Raw genomic sequence first — 22,176 nt, 5'->3', positions numbered from 1 at the left:
GGATTCCAGAACAATGATGAGAGATGAATCAAAGAAAGACTCTGATGGTGGGAAACCTTAATTATGTGGTCTAGCCAGGTCTTGTTGTATCATCGACCACTCCAATGTCTTTGCCAAAGATAGACATTCCTTTGCCATGTGAGTTTATTTACCAGCATCTGCTAGATTTCAGACTTTTACCTGACTCCGACAAATACCATGCAACCACCATTTTCTAGGTGGTTTAATCCAGACAAGAGATGTGATGTCATTATGGGGTCCTCAACCATTTCAAGTGAACAGTTGCAAGAATTGCAAGAATTGAGTCCGAAAGTTGGTGAGCAAGAGACAAGTGGAGTTTGTGAAGGAGGGTATCATTGGCTATATTATCCCCCAAACATCTTCAGAATAACATGCGATCGAAAGTGCTTGGCAAAACACAGATATTGCCAGAAAAGCTGATTCAAGAATGGTGATGAACTGTCAATCATATTGTTATGGAATTCTGCATTTTTGTTTTGGGATCACATCTCATCCTTTATCGAAACATGTCTTATTTTTGTCTCTTTGTTGTTTTGAAATCAACGGATGTTTAGCATTTTATTCTGATAAAATATTTTGATCAAACTCCAACATGCAATGAAGGTTAATCAATCATGAAGATTAAAAGTGTTTTGATTACAGAAATGACTCGATGCTTGAAAATGACATGAGGTGATCAAACAATTTTGAACCCATACCTCCTGAAACTGAGCCGCACGTCATATAGCTATGTTTTAGCAGTATGCATAATGACATGTAGTGGATTCGGTAGTTATGGACTCGTGAATCATGATTCTTACAAGTCCAAATCATTACACTGGATGGAGTCAAAATTTATCGGTTCTAACCGACCTTGCTTAAAATGAGAAAATGCCATTTTTGATATCCCTTCACTTTCTAAAAATTATATCCCTTGTAGTCCCATTTTGAGCTGGATAGAATATTCTTTTCATAAAAACCCTGACTAGGATCACACCCCACACTGGGGGCAGATGAGAGATATGTTGGAGACATTGATATAATTAATGGATAAAGGGGGAAGGCTTAGAACAAAAGTCCAATGACTGAGAGAGAGCTAAAAGAAAACACATAGACTGGGGGCATATAAGAAAGTTTTGAGGAAGGCTAAAAAAAAAAAGAGAGAATGAAAAAAAAAGGAAGTTGAAATTGCCTTCACTTAAATACAAGTCAAAGATAAAGGAAGGAAAACGCCTATCAAGTCTATGAAGAGCAAAAGAAATTTCAATCAAGGAAAGGCACAACAAAAGTCAATACCATAAAAAAGACTAAGGTGTAAACGTGACTTTTGGTTTCTATTATAAAGCCTATGATGTTATCAAATGATTGAGGTTGGTTATTCATCAAGGAAAGGTGGATTTGCATTATTACTTATGTTAAGAAAAGTCTGATCTTTGAGGTTAGAAAGGTTATATGGCGTTTCCTCTATAAAGACAACAATAGAAAACGAGTTGATGAATAATTGATGTTGATCCTAAGTCTTTGAAACCCTCAAACACCTTTTGAGCCTGTGAAATTCCTTTCTTTCATAGCCATGAACCATAACCTGCATTACGTGCTTTTAAAAGCCCTTTTTAATCAAGTAAGCAATCTGAACCGATAAATGGCGATCTCAAAACTTGAAGAGTTGTTCCATAAGGGTCGTGACTTCATGGATTAAGCTAGTGGTTATTATGCATGCTGATAAAATTGGTGCTAAAAAAGAAAACAATCTTTCTTGATGAATCCTCAAGTTTTGACTTGAGCCTTTTGTTTCTTGAAATTCACAGAAGGTCACCTCATCGTAGACCATCGAAAGGTATACCCAAGATCAAAGATTAAAACTGACACAAAGAACCATGAAAAAAGTCATTTTAATCTTACAACGGGTCATTTCTATTTTCAAAATACAAGACAATCAAATGACTACATTGAATAACGTGTGTTGGATCTTTGACCAAACAAGCTTGATTTCCAAAAATACTTTTCAAAATTGACATCTCTCTAATTTCATTCCAACAACTAGACTTTGGATAGACATGATCTTTGGAGTATGAGAGTTGATTCCAGAATAGAAAGATTGTCAAATAAGAAGAATATCGATCGAGTTTGCAAAATCCTTGATAAGAATGACATCAACACTTCTTAACACTCCTTGAAAAGTTGACCACCTAGGGGCAATACAGTGGACCCTGAGAAGGAAAACAAAAGGTATTCAGATCAGCTGGGGGCAAAGAAAGAATCGAACGATAAGTTGGCGAAGTCCATCAAAGTCATTCTTAGCGATCACAAAAGTCATTTGGTTATAGATAGAAGAACGAGCATGTTCAGATCAACTGGGGGGAATGTTGTTCAAAGACAGTCCATGATTTAGTAAACTTCAGCAGTAATTGATGAGCAACGCTGCACTTGAAGGATAATTTCATATCTTTATCTTGGTTTATCATCCCCAACATAGCTATGACTTTTGAACGATGTTATCACATAGTCGCATTTGAATGAATGTTGGAAGGCTGCACCCACTAAGACTGACTGTGGGGCCATTTGTTTTGAAGCTCAAATGCGCACTTCACCGCATGAATATGGGTGATGAACATCATTGATGATGCCAGTGCATTTCTTTTCATGATCTGATTTGACAAGCTGAGAGGAATCCATGGAGAAGAACATTGACTTTACAACGATGAGTTTTTTATTGCAAGCTATGAGATGCATGTCTGAATGACTTGGCAGTTTCCAAGAAGGTTGATGATAACATATACTTGAAAAGTATTGTTTCAATTGGGCAAGTTCATGACTAGTTGACAATCTTGATGGGTGATGGCATGAGGCACACATCAGAGGATAATTCTCAGAAGAATCCAAAAGAGAAAATCCTTTATGATGAATCAAACAACACCACACTTGGGGGCAGAGTCCAGCTTGATAAACAACGAGAGTAGTAATCGTCGTGGACAGCCTAAGATGGGCATTGTACTTGCATTTAAGTGGAAGGCTAGCACGCAAATGAGCCAATGCATCGAAAGAACAAAGAAAGCTTTGGAATGCAAACAAAGGCACCCTATGACGATGGATCATCGAAGAGGGGGGGACCTATATTTCAAATCAGGTAAGGATGCATGCATGCCATCTAACCTCAAAGTACTGCACATACTTGTGATTGTTACAGGAAGATCCTCAATGAAGTCCAGCAAGATTGTGGACAAAGAAAGAATCATTGAGTTGATGATAACAAAGAATCGGTTTAGATCCTGGAACGAGAAGAGAATGAGATGAACCCTGCTAGTAGGAGAATCTCAAAGAAATGAGGAGATCAACCCTGTCATCAAAAGGAGTCTTCAAGTCAACCCTGCAATCAGGAAGCGCCGTTTGTCAGCCTTATCCTGTCAGGACTTCGCCTGCCAAGTCTTTTTGCCAGGTAAGTCACATTTTTCCATCTGGGTAGGTCACCCATCATAATGAGACCATCTTTATCTGGGTAGGTCACCCATCATAATGAGACCATCTTTCTTTGGGTAGGTCACCCATCACAATGAGACCATCATTTTTTCCACTTGGGTAGGTCACCCATCATAATGAGATCGTTTTTAACATTTTTTCATCTGGGTAGGTCACCCATTATAATGAGACCACTTTTTATATTTTTTTGGTTTTGGTTAAAGGAGGTCGCCAGATGGGATCTCACATAGCTTTGGTTAAAGGGAATCGCCAGATGGGATTTCAGGTTGACCGAGCTACACACACAGATTTTGGTTCTGGTTAGAGGGGATTGACGAAAGGAATCTCAGTCTATCCTAACCATACAGGAGTTTCGGTTCTGGTTAGAGGGGATTGGTGAAAGGAATCTCAATCTATCCTAACCGCACACATGAGTTTTGGTTCTGGTTGAAGGGGATCGGTGAAGGGGTCTCAGTTCAGCCCAACCACACAGATTTTGGTTCTGGTTAGAGGGGATTGGCGAAAGGAATCCCAGTCTATCCTAACCGCACACAGGATTTTTGGTTCTGGTTGAAGGAGATCGGCAAAGGGGTCTCAGTTCAGCCCAACCACACAGATTTTGGTTCTAGTTAGAGGGGATTGGCGAAAGGAATCTCAGTCTATCCTAACCATAAAGGAGTTTTGGTTCTGGTTAGAGGGGATTGGCGAAAGGAATCTCAGTCTATCCTAACCGCACACAGGAGTTTTGGTTCTGGTTGAAGGGGATCGGCGAAGGGATCTCAGTTCAGCCCAACCACACAGATTTTGGTTCTGGTTAGAGGGGATTGGCGAAAGGAATCTCAGTCTATCCTAACCATACAGGAGTTTCGGTTCTGGTTAGAGGGGATTGGCGAAAGGAATCTCAGTCTATCCTAACCGCACACAAGAGTTTTGGTTCTGGTTAAAGGGGATCGGCAAAGGGATCTCAGTTTAGCCTAACCACGCAGAATTTAGCTTTGGTTAAAGGGAATCGCTAGATGGGATTTCAGGTTGACCGAGCTACACACCAATTTTTGTTCTTGTTAGATCGCCAGATGGGATCTCAGGTAAACCCAATCAAAAGGGTCAGTCACCCCTGAAAAAGACCATTTTGAGTATGTGTGGGCAGGTCGCCCGTGAAAATAGATCAGTGTGAGTGAGTGGGCTGGTCACCCCTGAAAAGAGACCACTTTGAGTATGTGTGGGCAGGTCGCCCATGAAAAGAGACCAGTGTGAGTGTGTGGGCAGGTCGCCCCTGAAAATAGACCACTTTGAGTATGTGTGGGCAGGTCGCCCGTGAAAATAGACCCGTGTGAGTGTGGGCAGGTTGCCCCTAAAAATAAACCAAAGTGAGTATGTGTGGGCAGGTCGCTCGTGAAAATAGACTAGTGTGAGTGTGTGGGCCGGTCGCCCCTGAAAATAGACCACTTTGAGTATGTGTGGGCAGGTCGCCCGTGAAAATAGACCAGTGTGAGTGTGTGGGCAGGTCGCCCCTGAAAATAGACCACTTTGAGTATGTGTGGGCACGTCGCCCCTGAAAATAGACCACGTTTCTTCAAAAGGGGCAGGTCACCCAAGATAATGAGATCATTTTCTTTTTCTTTTCTTTACAAAGTTTACTATGCAAAACATTGAGGAGTTTTGCTTCGTAAGCATTGTAAAGAGGGGGCATCTGTTGTTACCCAATTTTTGACCCACCTTTTTGATAAAATTTTTGAAAAATAAAAAAAATGGCGAAAAACAACGAAAATCCAAAAAAATATGTTTTTTATATGTTTGCATCGTTTTTAGCATTTTCAACGTCGTCTAAAAAAGAATTTTAATTTTCAGAAGTTTTCGAACGCGTTTGACTTTTCACGCATTGTTTTTAAAATCCTTGATTTTCCTCATTGAGTCGACGTTGATATTGCTCGTTTTCAAAAAAATACAAAAAAAAACAAGAAAAATCAAAATTTACAAAGAAAGAAAGTTGAGGGACCAATTTTGAGGGCCGGGCAACATTTTACCTATAAATATAGGTCCAAAACTCAAAAGAAGGGGGGGCAATTTTGCAATTAAAGGGGGACGCAACACAAAGAAAGAAAAAAAACCCTAAAAGTTGAACTCCCTCTTCTCCCTCACCGAAAGGAGCCGCCGCTGCCCCTCCCCTCTGATTTTTAGCATTTCTTCTCTTCCTCCCCGGCCATCTCTCTTCCTTTTCCTTGGCCAGCAGCCATCCTTAACCGGTTCCCCCCTCCAGAGATCTTCCCCCTCACTCTCCCTTGCCCTCTGGCCCTTTTTCCTTCTCATCTTCCCTTCCCCAGCCGCTGACCAACACCCAACGCCCCTCTCCTCTCTCAGCCCCCTACAGACCATCTGCTCCTCCCTTGCTCTCTGCCAAGACAAGCCAGACCAGCCTCCCCTCACAAATCAGCCTCCACCGTAGCCCCATCTTCCTCTCCCCTCTCCCAGCCAGTTCCACTCTCTCCATCGTCCGCTGACAGCCTCTCCAGCCGCTGCCTCCCGTGGCCTTGGGAAAGCCAATCGGAGAGAAACCCCCACAGTCCCAGCAGCGCCGTCCACACTCCCTCGGCCGGCTACCAACAGCAACGGAGAAGCAGCTCCACAGAACCGGCCTCCAACAGCAGCCAGCACACGGCTGTGCCCACAGACCCGCAGCAGCTCCCTGCGCCCAAAAAACACTTCCTTCTCCTCCAGGCCGAGACCCTCAAGCACTGGCAGATCCGTCCACCGCCACGACCGCCGCCACCGAGACACAGTCGCCTGATCTGCAACCTGAGGAAGAGAGAAGACAGAAAAAATCAGACCAGGAGGAAGAGAGAAAACAGAAGGAGAGCAGATCTAAAAAGGGGGAGGAAGAACCGAAACTTTGCTTGCGTTTTTCTTCTTTTGCAGGTGATGGTGGTTGTCACCGCCGACAGGGAAAGGAAGAGGAGGAAGACGCTCCAGGCACCCCTGTTTTTTCAGGTTTTCCAGCGGCGGCGCGTGAACCCACGCGCCGCCAGTAGCGGTGGCTCATGGAAGGATGCGCCGCCACTGTTCCCGCCCCTAGAAATCCTGTTGAACACTATTCCGGCTTGCAGAAGGTGTTCCCTGTAAATTCCAGAATGTTTTGGGGCTGTTATTGTAATTTTAATGTATTTTTTTGTTTATTTGTTTTGAATTTTTATTTTGTATAGTGGATGTAAAAAAAAAAGAAAAGAAAAGAAAAAATATAGTAAAGAAATGTGTGTGTTGTTTGTATTTTTTATGTATCTTATTGAATCAAAAGGAAAAAAATGAATTTAATATTTTAATTTATATGCACAAATATCTAAAGGACAGATAAAAATCATGTTGTATTTTCCATAGAAATGTAGAACATGTATCTACATATATTTTGGGAACTAATAACTGATTTATCAAAGCCTTAGAATTGGGCTAAAATTTTATTTTTTAAATCATATCAAGTCCACGAAGCTTGAAAGTGAATATGTGGTGTGTATTTTGTTTATTATGGTTTTTTTTTAGGATAAAATTGCGAGAATAAAGAAGAATTTAATATTCTGATTTGCTCACGGATAAAGAATTATGAACTTACATGTAAGTGTAAGTTGTATTTTCTAAAATTCGATGAATGAACCGAATTTTAAAACTTCTTTAACACATCAAGTCCACGAAGCAGCTTACCTCAGGTAGGGTGCGTTAGGGGTGCTAATACCTTCCCTAACCACAACCAGTCCCTTACCCGTGAATCTTTGACGAGACCAGTACACCCGGGTTTCCTAGTAGCCCTCAATTAAATACTAGGTGGCGACTCCCAACGATGTAATCAAAGCAAACGAGAAGACGAAAGAATCGCCAGCCCGATACCGCGCGGATTTTCCGACGTGCGACAAGCAAGTTCTACTTGTCCACTTGTCTGAGGGTGATAAGGAGTGACAACTTTGTGTGTGATTCCATATTTCTTCATTAAAGACTCAAATGGCTTGTTGCAGAAATGTGTTCCACCATCACTTATCATGGCTCGAGGGATTCCAAATTGACTCAAAATATTTTCTTTTATGTCAGCTATGGTCCATCCTAATGCATTTTTGTGAATTTTCAGAGTTTGTAATAACTTACCTTCTTGATGTGCATTAAGTTTGGAAGATTATTACCGGAAAGTTTCATTTTCTCCTAAAAATGAGTATTTGAGATTGAATGGTAACGGCTTCAAATCAGGTTTTGGTGGTTGGACACTTGAAGGTATAGACTCAATTGATCGTGGTGGCAATTCTTCAATTTGTGGTCTCCAATTACTTACTTTTGATTCTTCCTGAAATAAACCATTTGCAAATCTTCAGATTCATTAAACTCAATTTCACTGGAAGTAGTTTGAAATTGATCATAAACTAATTTCTCAATAAAGTCTACTTCCTGTAAATCATTATTATCTCCAGGTTGCTTGCAAATGTTAAAAACATTCATCTCCAATGTCATGTTTCCAAATGATAACTTCATCAGTCCATTCCTACAATTAATCAATGCATTAGAAGTTGCAAGAAACGGACATCCTAAAATAACAGGAATTGAATTACATGCTTCAACAGGTTGTGTATCCAAGACAAAAAAATCCACAAGATAAATGAATTTATCAACTTGTACGAACACATCTTCAACTATTCCTCTAGGCACTTTTACAGATCTATCGGCAAGTAAAAGAGTTACAAAAGTTGGTTTTAACTCACCTAGATTGAGACTCTGAAAGACTGAATATGGAAGTAAATTCACACTAGCTCCAAGATCAAGTAAAGCTCTCTTAATTTTATGTTCTCCAATAAAGCAAGAAATTGTAGGACAACCAGGGTCTTTATATTTCAAAGCATTATTGTTCTGAAGAATGGCACTTACTTGTTCAGCTAAAAAGGCTTTCTTTTTCACATTCAGTTTTCTCTTCACAGTGCACAGATCTTTTAAAAATTTAGCATAAGAAGGTACATGTTTAATAGCATCTAATAAAGGTATATTGATCCTTACCTGCTTGAAAATTTCAAAGATTTCAGAGTTGTGATTGACTTTCCTTTGTTTGGTCATGGCATGAGGAAATGGAAGTGTTGGCGGGGAATCAGTCTTTTCTTTGCAATGTTCAGATTCAACCCCTTCCTTACCCTCGGAGATTGACTCATCATCTTTCTCACAAAGTTCAAGAGTGGGTTTTTCAATAACCCTACCACTGCGAAGAGTGATGACTGATTTGACTTGATCCATGTGTTGGCTTCCAGAACTACTTGCATTTGCATTGTATTGCCCCTTTGGATTTTGTTGTGGTTGAGATGGAAACTTACCTTTCTCTTGAAAACTGAGAGCAGATGTGAACTTTGCAAGAGTATCTTTAAAATCTGTCATGCTTTGAGCAAGTTGAGTGTTGATTGTTTCTTGCTTTTCAATGAATGCATGCAATGTTTCCTCAAGATTTCTTCTATGAGGTGGAGCATAAAGAGGTGCATATCCATGAGAATTTTGGAAATTATGGTGTGCTTGAAACGATGGTTGTGAAGTTTGTGCATTATTGTTTTCACTCTTCCAACTGAAATTTGGGTGATTTCTCCAACCAGGGTTGTATATTTGCGAGTATGAGTTATGATTGGGCCCTTGGAAACTATTTAAAGCATGGGCTTGTTCATGGAGGCATTCCTTTAAAGAAGGCAAAGTTTGACAGTCATTGGTTGAGTGTTCATTGGTTTCACAGATTTGACACACAATGTCTTGAACACATTTTAATTGACAACTCTTTTTCAATTCTAGTGCCTCGATTTTTCTAGCTAAAGATGCAAACTTGGCGTGGAGGTCATGATCTTCCCTAAGGTTGTACATTCCTCCACTAGATGTATGAGGTTGAGTTTTACTTAGTGCCTCATAAGTGCCTGTAGTGTCCCAATTTTGAGCATTTTCAGCTAGCAAGTCTAGGTACTCCATTGCTTCATTAGGGTCTTTATCTTTAAAAGTTTCATTGCACATCAATTCCACCATTTGTCTATCTTTAGGTGTTAACCCTTCATAAAAATGTGAAACCAATCTCCATGTTTCAAAACCATGATCAGGGCAAGTATTAATCAAGTTTCAATACCTATCCCAACATTGGTAAAATGTTTCTCCCGGTTTTTGAGTGAAAGTGAAGATTTGTCTTTTGAAAGAGTTTGTTCTGTGAGACGGAAAAAACTTCTTTAAAAATTGTTATTGCATTTCATCCCAAGCACGAATGGATCCTGACTTAAGATTTTGTAGCCATGTTTTAGCTTTATCTTTTAATGAAAAAGGAAAAAGCTTTAGTCTGATGGTGTTCATGCTACAATCTAAGTCATTATAGGTGTTACAGACTTCTTCAAATTCTCTTAAATGCAAGTATGGATTTTCTAGATCTAAGTCATGAAAAGAAGGTAAAAGTTGAATAATGTCTGGCTTGACATTAAAATGAGATGCATCAGGGGGAAAATTATGCATGAGGGTGCACTTGTTCTTGTGGGATTCATATGGTCTCTAAGTGTTCTAACTCGATTATTCTCATTATTTTCATTATGAAGCGACTAGTTATCTTCTTCGGTCATATTTTCTGAAAATGATAAGGATACCCTACAAAGTCTACCACTTAATGTACGTGACCAAACTCTCATGCACGTGTAGGAAGAGAATAAAATAGAAGAAAAGAAAAACAAAACAAAACAAAACAAAAGAAACAAAAGTTAGATAAAAGAAAAGAAAAGAAAAGACAATAAAATAAAATATATAATTTATACAGTAATTTACCTCCTCGGCAATGGCGCCAAAAACTTGACATGACCAAAAGATTGATGTCTTCTCCCAAGTGTAGGAGTGTCGAAGTAATAAATAACCTGACAAGACCAGGGTCGAACCATAGAGAGGTTAACTGTATAAACTACAAATAGAGAAATAGATAATAATAGAAAAGGAGTTGAAAAGAGCTTTGAGATGTTATCTTGATGTAAGGATTTAAACAAATATAAAAAAAATTGTCAAGTAGAGGATCCACTAATGGTATTTCAAACAAGTATAGTATAAACTCTTTTTATTACTCAACTGGAAACCACACACAAAGGAGGTTCCAATCGGATTATAAATTGTTAACATGATTACATTAGTTATCTTATTCAAATAATGCTAATACTTGTAAATGTTGTCAGGTATTCATGATTATAACTTATGTTAACAACAAATCAAGTTCCTTTCATAGCACAGGTGTTGGTTATACCATACGGTTGGGTTATGAAAGTGTCAAGTATTTGTTGTACCAAGGGTTATACAACATAAATCTAGATTAATGACACGACCGAAGATTGATGTCTTATCACAAGTGCAGGAGTGTCGAAGTAATAAATAACCCGGCAAGACCGGAGTCGAACCATAGGGAGGTGAACTATATAAATTATAAATAAAAGAAAAGATTTGAAGAGAGCTTTGAGATGTGATATTGATGTAAGGATTTAAACAAAGATAAAACAATTGCCAAGGTTAGAGGATCCACTAATAGTATTTCAAACAAGTATAGTATAAACTATTTTTATTACTCAACTGGAAACCACATATAAAGGAGGTTCCAATCGGATTATAAATTGTTAACATGATTACATTAGTTATCTTATTTGAATAATGCTAATACTTGTACATGTTGTCAGGTATTCATGATTATAACTTATGTTAACAACAAATCAAGTTCCTTTCATAGCACAGGTGTCGGTTATACCATACGGTTGGGCTATGAAAGTGCCAAGTATTTGTTGTACCAAATGTTATACAACATAAATCTAGACTAACCATTTAACAAGCAAAATATTAAAAGTGAACAAGATAACAAATACAAAACATGTTAGTATCAAATATTAAAATCCATGTTGAGTTTATACTATATTTATTCTTACACCATTAGTGTAACCTTTTCACCTTGACATAATAAACTTAGTTGAACATTATGAATAAGAGAAACATAGATAAACAAGAGGAGAACATGATTATATAAGTATAATAAAGGAAAAGAAATGCATAAACAAGAGATTAATGAAAACAAAACTTAAGCATTATAAAATATAAAGAGAGAAAGCAAGAACATGATCTTGATCTGAAAACCAAGATGCCTAAATGCATGGCAAATGCCTCCTTTTATGGGCCAAAATTCGGAACTATTGATTTGATGACTAATTGTTGAGTGGGTGGCCACCTTTTGACTTGGTAACCATCCTTATCTTCTTGTCTACAGAAAACATCATTGCTAACATCAAAATTTAAACATATAGTCTTCATAAAATTTATGGGGAATTGTCTCCGCTTTCCAACAAAATAAGAATGAAGTCATTTGGACTTCTAGAACTCGAGATATGGCTTGAACACTGAACAGTGTCTGGGCTGCATGACAGATTCCGACTTCTTTGTTGTTGCCACAAGTTGAACTTGAAAACGATCCTTTTGAATCTTGGACTCTTCATAAAAGTTTTAGGCCTATTTCTGAGCTTTCTATCCATATAAACCAGACCTAAATCCAAGTTCTACAGCTCCATTTATGATCCAATAACCGAATGGTGTTCCAATTTGAATTCAACCAGCATCTCTTTTCTAAGCTTAGCCCTCTCTTTGTCTTCTCAATTTCAGTGGTTAAACTCATCAATCAATCCTTTGATTTATGTGATAGGCCTGCATTTAAAATGAACATTTACCATAAATTAAAGGTATCTTATATTATCAGACTTGTTATTATAAAATATGCTCTAGTTAAGGAGTTATTGATACTTCAAGTACAAAATGATGATATAAAACCTTGATAAAAATGCACTTTTAAGTACTAATCAGAGGCCAAACAAAAAAACTCAACCTATGATAAGGAATTTTATGCAGTGGTTCAGGCCCTCTGCTATTAGCGCCATTACTTGCTACCACAGGAGTTTGTTCTTTACTCTGACCAAAAGGCCCTCCTCTATCTCAACTCCTAAGAGAAACTTAATCACATGCATGGTCATTGGGTTGAATATTTGCAAACATATTCATTTGTTATGAAACATAAATCTGGAATGAAGAATAAAGCTACAGATGCCTTGAGTCGCCGGGTAACTCTGTTATCCGTAATGAGTGTTGAAGTTACAGGATTTGAGAGACTCAAAGAGAAGTATGAATCTTGCTCAGAATTTGGAGAAATATTCTTGACATTGAAGGATGAGAATCACCATGTTATAAATGGTTATCACCTCCAAGAAGGATATTTATTTTGGGATAATAAGTTTTGTATCCCGAAAACATCCATGCGTGAATTTTTGATATGGGAGATTCATGTTGGAGGTCTTTCAGGATATTTTGGAAGGAATAAAACCATCAAAGAGGTGGAACGTCAGTTTTTCTAGTCTAGTTTGAAAAGAGATGTTGCTAAATTGATAGGTCAATGTCGAACTTGCCAACTAACTAAATAAAAAACAAAATACTGGTCTTTACACCCCGTTGCCCGTTCCCACTTGCCCTTGGCAAGATGTAAGTATGGATTTTGTGCTTGGGCTTCCACGTACTGCAAAGAAACATGATTCCTTTTTTGTGGTTGTCGACCGCTTCTCTAAGAGAGTCCATTTTATTCCTTGTACTAAGACCACAGATGCTTCCAGAGTTGCGAAACTCTATTTTGACAAGATTGTCAAGCTATATGGTCTTCCTCATACCATAGTTTCGGATAGGGATGTTAGATTTACAAGTTATTTCTGGAAAACCCTTTGGTATATGGTGGGAACCAAATTGAAGTTTTCTACCGCTTACCACCCCCAAACTGATGGTCAAACTGAGGTGGTTAACAAGAGTTTAGGCAACCTTTTAAGGTGTCTAGTGAGTGATCATAATAGGAATGGGGATTTGATTCTTCCTATGGCCCAGTTTGCTTGTAATAACTCTATCAATAAGTTAATAGGCATGAGTCCCTTTGAAGTTGTGCATGGTTACAAGCCTAGGAAACTTTTAGACCTTCTTCTCATGTCTTCATGCTAGAGTGTCTGAGTCAGCCAAGTCTTTTGCACGTAGAATTCAGGATTTGCGTATTGAGATCACTAAACAGATTCAAGCAACTAATGCGCAATATAAACTTTAAACCGATTTACATAGACGACATAATGAGTTTAATGTGGGAGACTATGTTATGATACGGATTAGACCCGAGCGGTTTCCTTCGGGAACTAATCAAAAATTGCATGCACATAATGCAGGGCCTTTCAAAGTGCTACAACGGGTTGGTCCAAATGCTTATGTTCTTGATTTACCACATGATTTTGGCATTAGCTCTACATTTAACATTGAGGATCTAGTTGCATACCATAAGCCACTTCCTATTCCAAATGATCCCTTTGAGATACCACTTAACTCCCCTTCTGATGCTCTTATTGAAACCTCTATCTCTTTCACCTTGACATCAGCACAAAAGGATAATATTGATGCTATTCTGGATGAACAAGTTGTTTTTAACAGGAATGGTGAGGTTCAACAGTTTCTAGTTCGCTGGGTGAGCCGACCTGATTCAGATTGCACTTGGATCACTAGAGATACTTTGCAGCAGATTGATACAGATCTTTAAGAGTACTATCAGAGTCGGTCAGTGCTACAGTCGACGGGGTCGAGTTTCTCCAAAGATTGGTGGAAAGATATCAGTGAAACCCATACAGCACGAAGACATTGAAAACACAGAATATCAGGGTGACAACTTGGTCTACAAAGTTATTAGTGCAAATTGAATCCATTTGCTTTTCTTTCTCCCTTCAGTAGAGCTTTACTTAAAGGATTCATTTTATGTTGCAGGTGTTTGGTCTTTATTTTATGCAGTCATACATATTGGAGTTTTCTACCATGCCCTTTTGCATCGCAGCTTTATGACCCTTCGCCAGGTTTTGGTTCAGCGCGTGAATCATCTATCAGTTATAGAACAGTTGCTTCTGTTTCTCTCTGGTTTTGCAAATTACCGTTGACCTCCTTCATTGTATTGTATGCTGTTGAAATTAAATTTCTTATTCCAGGTGTTGGAAAAATTCACTGCCCTGTCTCAAATACAGCTTTAAAAAATATATTGCAGTTAGGAGAGCCTTTGCCACGTATTTTACCTCTCTTCAACATGGAGTATTAAAATAAATATTAACTTAAATTCAAGGACCATGGTTTAACACGTCTTCTTTTTTAAGAAACAGGAAAAACCGGGAGAATGGGTCATTGAATGGAAAGATCCAGTTCAATTCCAAGGTGGAGAAAGAGTACCAAAACCGACATATTCTGCAAGTGTTGTTGAGGAACTGGAAGATGTCCTTTTTGATGGTTATATACTAAACATTTGTATATATTATGAGGCATTCAAACCTGTCAAATTAAAAGCAAATCTTCATGTTTATGTTTATGTTTATTTACTAAGCATTTAAATAATTAATGTCTAGCCGTGTAAGAAATCATTAGACTTACAATTATTAAGTTATCTTATATAGAGAGTGTTATGCTTTTATTCTGACCACACGTTATCATAATCAAAGATAACAAATTGATAAATATTAGGTATAGCATAAACTATATGAAGGTATTTGAATCAAGAAAGGATTCATCACTTTAGAAAAAATAGAGAATATTTCATCTACTCTCAAATAGCATTGATTGCAAGATTCTTAGTCAGGGTGGAATAAGATTTGAAAAGAATTTCAAATCTTATTCAAAGAATTAATTACTATAATGTTGAGAACTAACATAATTCGATAAAGTAGATATATTTCATGTTATAATATCTAAATCAGAACATTATTGATAAATGAATAATAATTACACTAAGAAACTAGTAACTGAAAGGTTAAATCAAATCACTTATATTTTTTTTAATATTTAAAGGATCATGACAGGTTCTAAACATTGTACTTGATCTTCAAATATAAGTTAGTCAATTAAATTGATAATAAATAAATTATTTAATTTATTTAATATTTTTTTATTTAGAATTATGATTTATAGTTGAGTCAACTTACTAGGAAACCTAATGAGTCACATACATAAGAATTATTGGTCATATATTAAAATGGGATGATTAATCAAGTGACCTGATTGTACATAAATTTTAAAAATTAAGGACTAGAATGTAATTAAATTAGAGAATTACAATTCTAGACCTAGAAAAATAAAATAGGAACTTGATTGAATAAATTTCTGAAATTATCCTAAAATAATATCACAAATTAATATTTTGTTATTTATAGGGTTTTTAGATTTTATTGTTATACCTATTATTTTTTAAAAGAAGAGAATGTGAGGTTCTTACTGGTAATTTATGTGGATTATTCCTAGAAGCTTAATACTTAGATGACTTGTAATTTGCGATAACCTAACCCTGAAGCAAATATTTAATGCTGAAAATAATATATGATCTTCAAATAATTTTTATATAAATACGTTTTTAAAATTCTTGAAAAATTTTAAATTTATTATTTTAATTACGATTACTTAGTTTAAAAATGAAAACACAATAGATTCTAGCGTTCCAACTTAAATTTTTCTCAAGTAGAAATAGCTCCCCGTTTATTATTAAGTGTTGTCACGGTGAAATCGCTTCCATCCTCATTTACAATCAAACGCTCATCTATGTGATTGTTGGCTTCTCATTTTGAAAAGTCCCATGCTTGTTTACCATTATCACTGCAATCAGTTTTCAGCTTCACAGGCATTGAACTTTTCACAACATACTTGCTGCTCATTTGTTCTGTGTTTTTAAAAGTTCCTTGTTCGTCATACTAATGCTGTTACTAATGTTAGAGATTTTATTTTATTTTTAATTTTGGTTTCTGAAAGTGATGCCAATACTGCTAGACTGAACTTCTGGTCTGGTACTATAGTCGTTTCCTGATATGGAATATATGTGGATTTTAGTTCGTAATAGTGTTGTCAATCTGCACCAACATAGCACTTCTATAGTATGGCTATATGATCAGGAAGGAAAATGGAAAATAGAGCCTGGCCGCGCAGCAATTCTCATAATGGAGCACGTCCACCTCCTAATTAAATTTGGATTCTCTCGCCTGGTTCCTGAGGTGATTGCTGCTTTCCCTATTATCAAGATTCTTTCTAGAGAAGTGTAGTTCAATTAGTTAGATTTTATGTTTGTTTTCTAAAAGTTACCAGTTCGAATTTTACAAACTTCAGAGTCACTGGAGACTTATATGGTCGTTAACTTCAGGGCCCGTACGTAGGAATAGTCGAGATGCACACAAGCTGGCCCGGACACTCATGTTAATAAAAAAAATTCTCTAATCAACTTTGATGATTCAGTCAGTAACTAAAATTTGTTTGGGTTTGCAAAAGCAAATGTGACATCTTAAAGCGATATGTAGAAACTTAAAAGCAAGGACCTTCGTTTTTTTCCTTTGGTCTTTTACAGGAACCTGCTTGGGTAAGAGCCAACAGAGTGAAGAATGCAACACAGGCACAAGATGTGTATTCTAAATAGCTTTTTAGGAGCATTTCTGGCGGAGAACAGGCATTTGGATTAAAGAAGAGGGGATATAAAACTCACGGTGATGCTCAAACACAAATGCAGTGGTAAACCAAAAACAAGAAGGTGATGTTGTAATTGTTCCTCGAAACTCTTACAGGTTTGAGAAGTTTTTATGGCAATACTAACAATCCATAGGTTTGTGGAATTTTGTTTCGTGGGTTTCTTTCTTTTATTATTTTGTATAAACTTTAGTGGAAAGTGGAAGTACTGATTCTTATTTTCCTGATCCAGAGTATTAGTCTTTAAAATTTTGTTTATAATAGGTGGTGACCGTATATCTCTTAAGAGTTATTTTTTAAAAAAACTTGGACAAAAAAGTATATGTGAAAGTTATGAGTATTTTTTGTATGTTTGGAGTAAGTTTTCTTATGAATGTTTTGTCATATTGGAACTTTTTTCCTCATCATTTTTTCTAGGGGTTGGGAAATGAATGGTCCTATAGCAATATCCTACATTAAAAAATGTTGGGAAAAGTATTCAAATAACCCGAAAAATTGGATAACAATTCACAAGTTATAATCTTTTTTTCTCTTTGTGCAATCAAAATTAAGATCAAATAATCAATAAAGTAATACAAACAATCACACAAATCAACACCAAGATTTTTGCGTGAAAAACTCGATGTGTGAAAAACCACGAAACCTTAGTCCACCTAAAAACTTTCACTATCAACAAATAATGAGTTCACAAGTGTTCTTCCTCAAATTTAACTAAGGGTTACAACATACATATCATCAAGAACAATCTATTCTTGAAATACAACAAGATTAAAGAGAGAAGTGTTTGAGAAAAACTCACAACATGTCCTTGTTTTCTGTCAAAACAACCAGCTTGCACACAACCAATCTTCGATCCAACTATCCAGAATGAAGAGTAACGTGTTTAGAAGCTTCTGTCAAAATCTTAGTCCGATCCAACGGTGAACGAGCTGGAACTCGAAGAAAGAAGACAGACTGCTCTGCTGCCTCTTCTTCCTTTCTTTCTCCCGTTTTTCTCCTCTCTTTTGCTTTAATTCCCCTACTGCCACTACAGTGACAATTTGTGTTTTTTTAAAGAGGCAAGCTGCCGCCTCTTGCTAATTAAAATGTGGTGGTCCCACCGTCACATGGTACGGGACAATACACAACAAATCTTCCCCTCATGCACCATGTGAGGAATTTGTCATACTAGCGATCAACTTATAAGCTTCAATTTAGGAGGCTCTACTAAGTCTGCTTCCCTTCTGCAAAACTCAAACTTTTCTCTCGGTAGAGGTTTGGTCATCATGTCTAACATGTTGTTATTGGTATGGATCCTCTAAACAACAAATGACTTCATCTCCATAGCATCTCGAATCCATTGATATTTAACCTCAATGTGTTTTGATCGATAGTGAAAAGTAGGATGCTTACTGAGATGGATTGCACTTTGACTGTCACAGTGCAACACAAAGTTCTCTTGAACTAGACCAAGTTCATGTAAGAACTTCTTCATCCATAACAACTCTTTGCCCCCTTCAGTAAGAGCAATATATTCAGCCTCTGTAGTGGATAATGCAACACATTTTTGCAACCTTGATTGCCATGAGACTACTCCCCCTGCAAACTTCATCAAGTATCCTAATTTGGATTTTCTAGAATCTACATCACCGGCCATATTTGTATCTGTGTATCCATCCAACACAGGTTTATTATTGTCAAAACATAAGCTGAAACTAGAAGTACCTTTAAGATACCTGAGTATCTATTTCACTGCTGACCAGTGTTCTTTACCAGGATTAGAGACGAACCGACTAACCACACCAACTGCTAGGGGTGATCATTTTCGATTTGGTTCGGTTTTTATCTAAAAAAATAACCAAACCGAAATTAAAAAAAAAATTCAAAACCGGTTCAAACCGACCGGTTTTGGTTCGATTCGGTTTTTTTGACAAAAACCGGTTCAAACCGGTTTGGCTCGGTTTTTTCGATTTGGATCGATTTTGGCTCGGTTTTGGCTCGGTTTTTTCCGGTTTGGCTTGGTTTTTTTTCCAGTTTTTTTCGATTTGGGTTCGGTTCGGTTTTTTCAGTTTCAGGCTTATAAAACCGAAACCGAACTGAACCGGTTGGTTTTTTCAAAATTTTAATCAGTTTTTTTTCACAGTTCTGTTTTTTCGGTTATTTTTTTTCCGGTTTCCTCAGTTTCATCAGTTTTTTGGTTTTTTTGCTCACCCCTACCAATTGCATGAGCTATATCTGGCCCTGTCCAAACCATAGCATACATCAAGCTACCAACTGCGGATGCATAAGGAACCTTTTCCATCTTGATGCAACCATATTATTCGATAGTTTCACCAACATTTAACTAGAGTTTTGCCTATGTTTTATATATAAAATGCCTTGATATTCTTTGTTTTATGTTTTAAAGGCACTTTTGGATGAAAGATGCAAAAAGGAGTAAATTGGAGATAATTGGCAGATTTGACCTTCAGTCGATGTTTTGTGCAGAGCGTGAGCTCTAGACGTTAAAATGAAGTGATTCCAATGGCATTAAAAAGCTAACATCCATACCTTTCTGGACATCTAAGGCAAGAAAATAAAATAAGGAAGAGCATGGAAATCGCAGCCTTCAAAATCAAATCTCGCAATCTGCCACTGTTGACCTTCGGCCATTCCAACTTGAATGTCTGGAGCTACAGAAGTCCAATTGATGCAAACTTAATTGTTTTGGATTCATGACTCAAATTTATATAAACGCTCAAAATTTCAGCCAAAACTGATGTCATATGAGGGTGATATGATGTTTCAAAGATGACATCTGAATTCTGCCAGCAAACAGGTTTCGTGAAGAAACGAGTCCAAATTACGTTCCGAAGCATCTAAACCGATATCCAAGTTTTTATTTCAGCAATTTAGCTCCTCTAAGTCAAAGCTTGAAGATTTCATGCAAGGCTATTTCTCCTTTTTTAGGAAAATAGTTATTGAAGTACTTAAATGTAAACAATCTACTTAATGGAGGACTATTTTGTAAAATAGAGACCTAGGGTTTCCTAGGATATAAAAAGAATGAGAGAAGAGAAGGGGGGCAGCCAGCCAAGAAGAGAAAAACGCCCCCTTCCTCTAAGAAACCCTAAATTATGCATTCTTCCTTCTTTTTTATTAGTTGTTCAACAAACATGCAAGGCTAAACACTTTTTCTTGATTGCAAGAACACGGAAACCTTCGGATTTCAAGAACTGTGAGATTTATTTAACCTTTTCTTTTTAGTTTATATGATGAATATGTTTGTTCTCCTATGCTTATTTTTTCTATGATTGTTTATTTTAATTGCTAGAGCGGACTCTAAGTTATTATTGTAGACAATCTATTGCTAAGTTTGATATCAAAACCGGAGTTATGGTATATGAACTTGTGAAGCAACTAAGTTTAATAATTGTGGCGGATCTACGTTATTAATCTTAGGGAGAACATTCAATCAAATCAAACATAGACTGTGGACAGTTATGTTTTCTTGATTAATCAATTTATCTAGTTCTTAAGGCTGTCATTGAATTAAATTATTAGTGCGGACACTGTGGTTGTTTGATGGTTAGGGTTAGTTATACGGCGGATCCGTTAACTAACTAATGTTAAGAAGAGATAAATATTCAGAATATAAATTGATGTTTCGTTTCCATGATCAGTTCTGATTTCTGTAGGTGGATGTGTGCTTGTGACCAAGGTTTGTTCTCTTGATAATTTTCTGATTTTATTAAATTTCGTTTGATAGTTTTCTGTTTTCTTTTGCTTTAGCCTAGATAACGTCCAAACCCCCCCCCAAATTGCATATCATCTAGCATAAAAATCTGACTTGAATCTTCCTCGTGGGATTGACCCCTTACTTGCTCTATACTATCTTGTGTGTTGTGTTTGAAGCTAGGGTAATTAATTTGTGCGACCGCGACATCGCAACAAATTTTGGCGCCGTTGCCGGGGAAGTAATTTTAGTTGATTCTTGTGCTATTATTTTTATTTGCTGTGATTGTTATTTCTTTTTATAAAAAAAAAAACATAATTTTTGCTTGTTGCGGTACTGTTCAAAACAGATTTTTTGGTGGAATTAGGTATTGGCCTTTTGTTTCCTAAAGGAAAACGACGTTCTAAACAGGACTAGTGGTACACCACTAGCCCCACCCTATTGAGGCCAAATTGCATTATTTCTAGGGTTTTTAGGCAGTTTTTGTTTTCTACCGTTGGATTTTCGTACAATTTGCATTGTTTTCGATCTCTTGTGTGGTTGGGTTTTTTTGAGTTTTCTTGATGATTTATGCCAGTAACCCGTTCTACTAATCAAAGTCAAGTGCAGTTGGACCTCGAAATAGAAAAAACTTTACGCAGGTTACGAAAGGAAGCTCGCGTCAACATCATGGCTGCTGAACGACAACAAACACTCAAGGAGCTTGCTGCTCCTAACATGGAAAATCAGCCATTGTGCATAAACATCGACAATAATGTAAACTTTGAGCTTAAATCTGGTTTTATACATTTGCTACCAACATTCAATGGTCTTGCAGGTGAAGATCCTCATACTCATCTCAAGGAGTTCCATATGGTTTGCGTTGGCATGAAACCGAATGGAGTTGACGAAGAACAGGTTAAATTGAAAGCTTTCTCTTTCTCTTTAAAAGGGGCAGCAAAGGCATGGTTTTTCTCTATTCTCTCAGGTTCCATTGGAACTTGGAATGCCATGAAAAAGATTTTCCTTGAAAAGTATTTCCCAGCATCTCGAGTTGCCAACATAAGGAAAGAAATATGTGGGATTCGACAATCTCATGGAGAGACACTTTCTGAGTATTGGGAAAGATTTGACCAACTGTGCATTCAATGCCCTCATCATCAAATACCCGATCAACTGCTCATTCAATATTTCTATGAAGGACTGATGCCTACTGACCGTAGTATCATTGATGCGGCAAGTGGAGGGGCATTGGTAGATAAGACACCCGAGGCTGCACGCCAATTGATCTCAAATATGGCAGCCAACTCAAAACAATTTGGCACGCGTGGAGACTTCGCAAACAAACGAGTAAATGAGGTAAGTATTTCTAACCTTGAAAATAAAGTTAATGATCTTACTTCTCTTGTGCGTTCTTTGGCTTGTGGAAATATACAGCAGGTGAAAGTTTGCAGCATATGTTCCTTACAAGGACATACCTCAGATATGTGCCCAACAATGCAAGAAGATTATATTGAACAGGTTCA

At 37.2% G+C, this 22,176-nt stretch overlaps 1 protein-coding gene across 1 annotated transcript; it reads left to right on the top strand.

Moving 5' to 3' along the window:
• Positions 1 to 12,563: 12,563 nt before the first annotated feature.
• LOC112328224 (uncharacterized) lies at positions 12,564 to 14,041 on the top strand. The gene is made up of 3 exons (XM_024605640.1): positions 12,564 to 12,822; positions 12,959 to 13,357; positions 13,677 to 14,041. Exons 1-3 carry the CDS (start codon positions 12,564 to 12,566, stop codon positions 14,039 to 14,041), a joined length of 1,023 nt encoding a protein of 340 aa, XP_024461408.1.
• The last annotated feature ends 8,135 nt before the right edge of the window (positions 14,042 to 22,176 follow it).

Source organism: Populus trichocarpa, chromosome 1 (genome assembly GCF_000002775.5).
Source record: "Populus trichocarpa isolate Nisqually-1 chromosome 1, P.trichocarpa_v4.1, whole genome shotgun sequence".
In the NCBI taxonomy this organism is placed as follows: Eukaryota; Viridiplantae; Streptophyta; class Magnoliopsida; order Malpighiales; family Salicaceae; genus Populus; species Populus trichocarpa.
The sequence above is the reverse complement of the archived record's forward strand: the minus strand, read 5'-3'. Positions and strand labels throughout refer to the sequence as shown.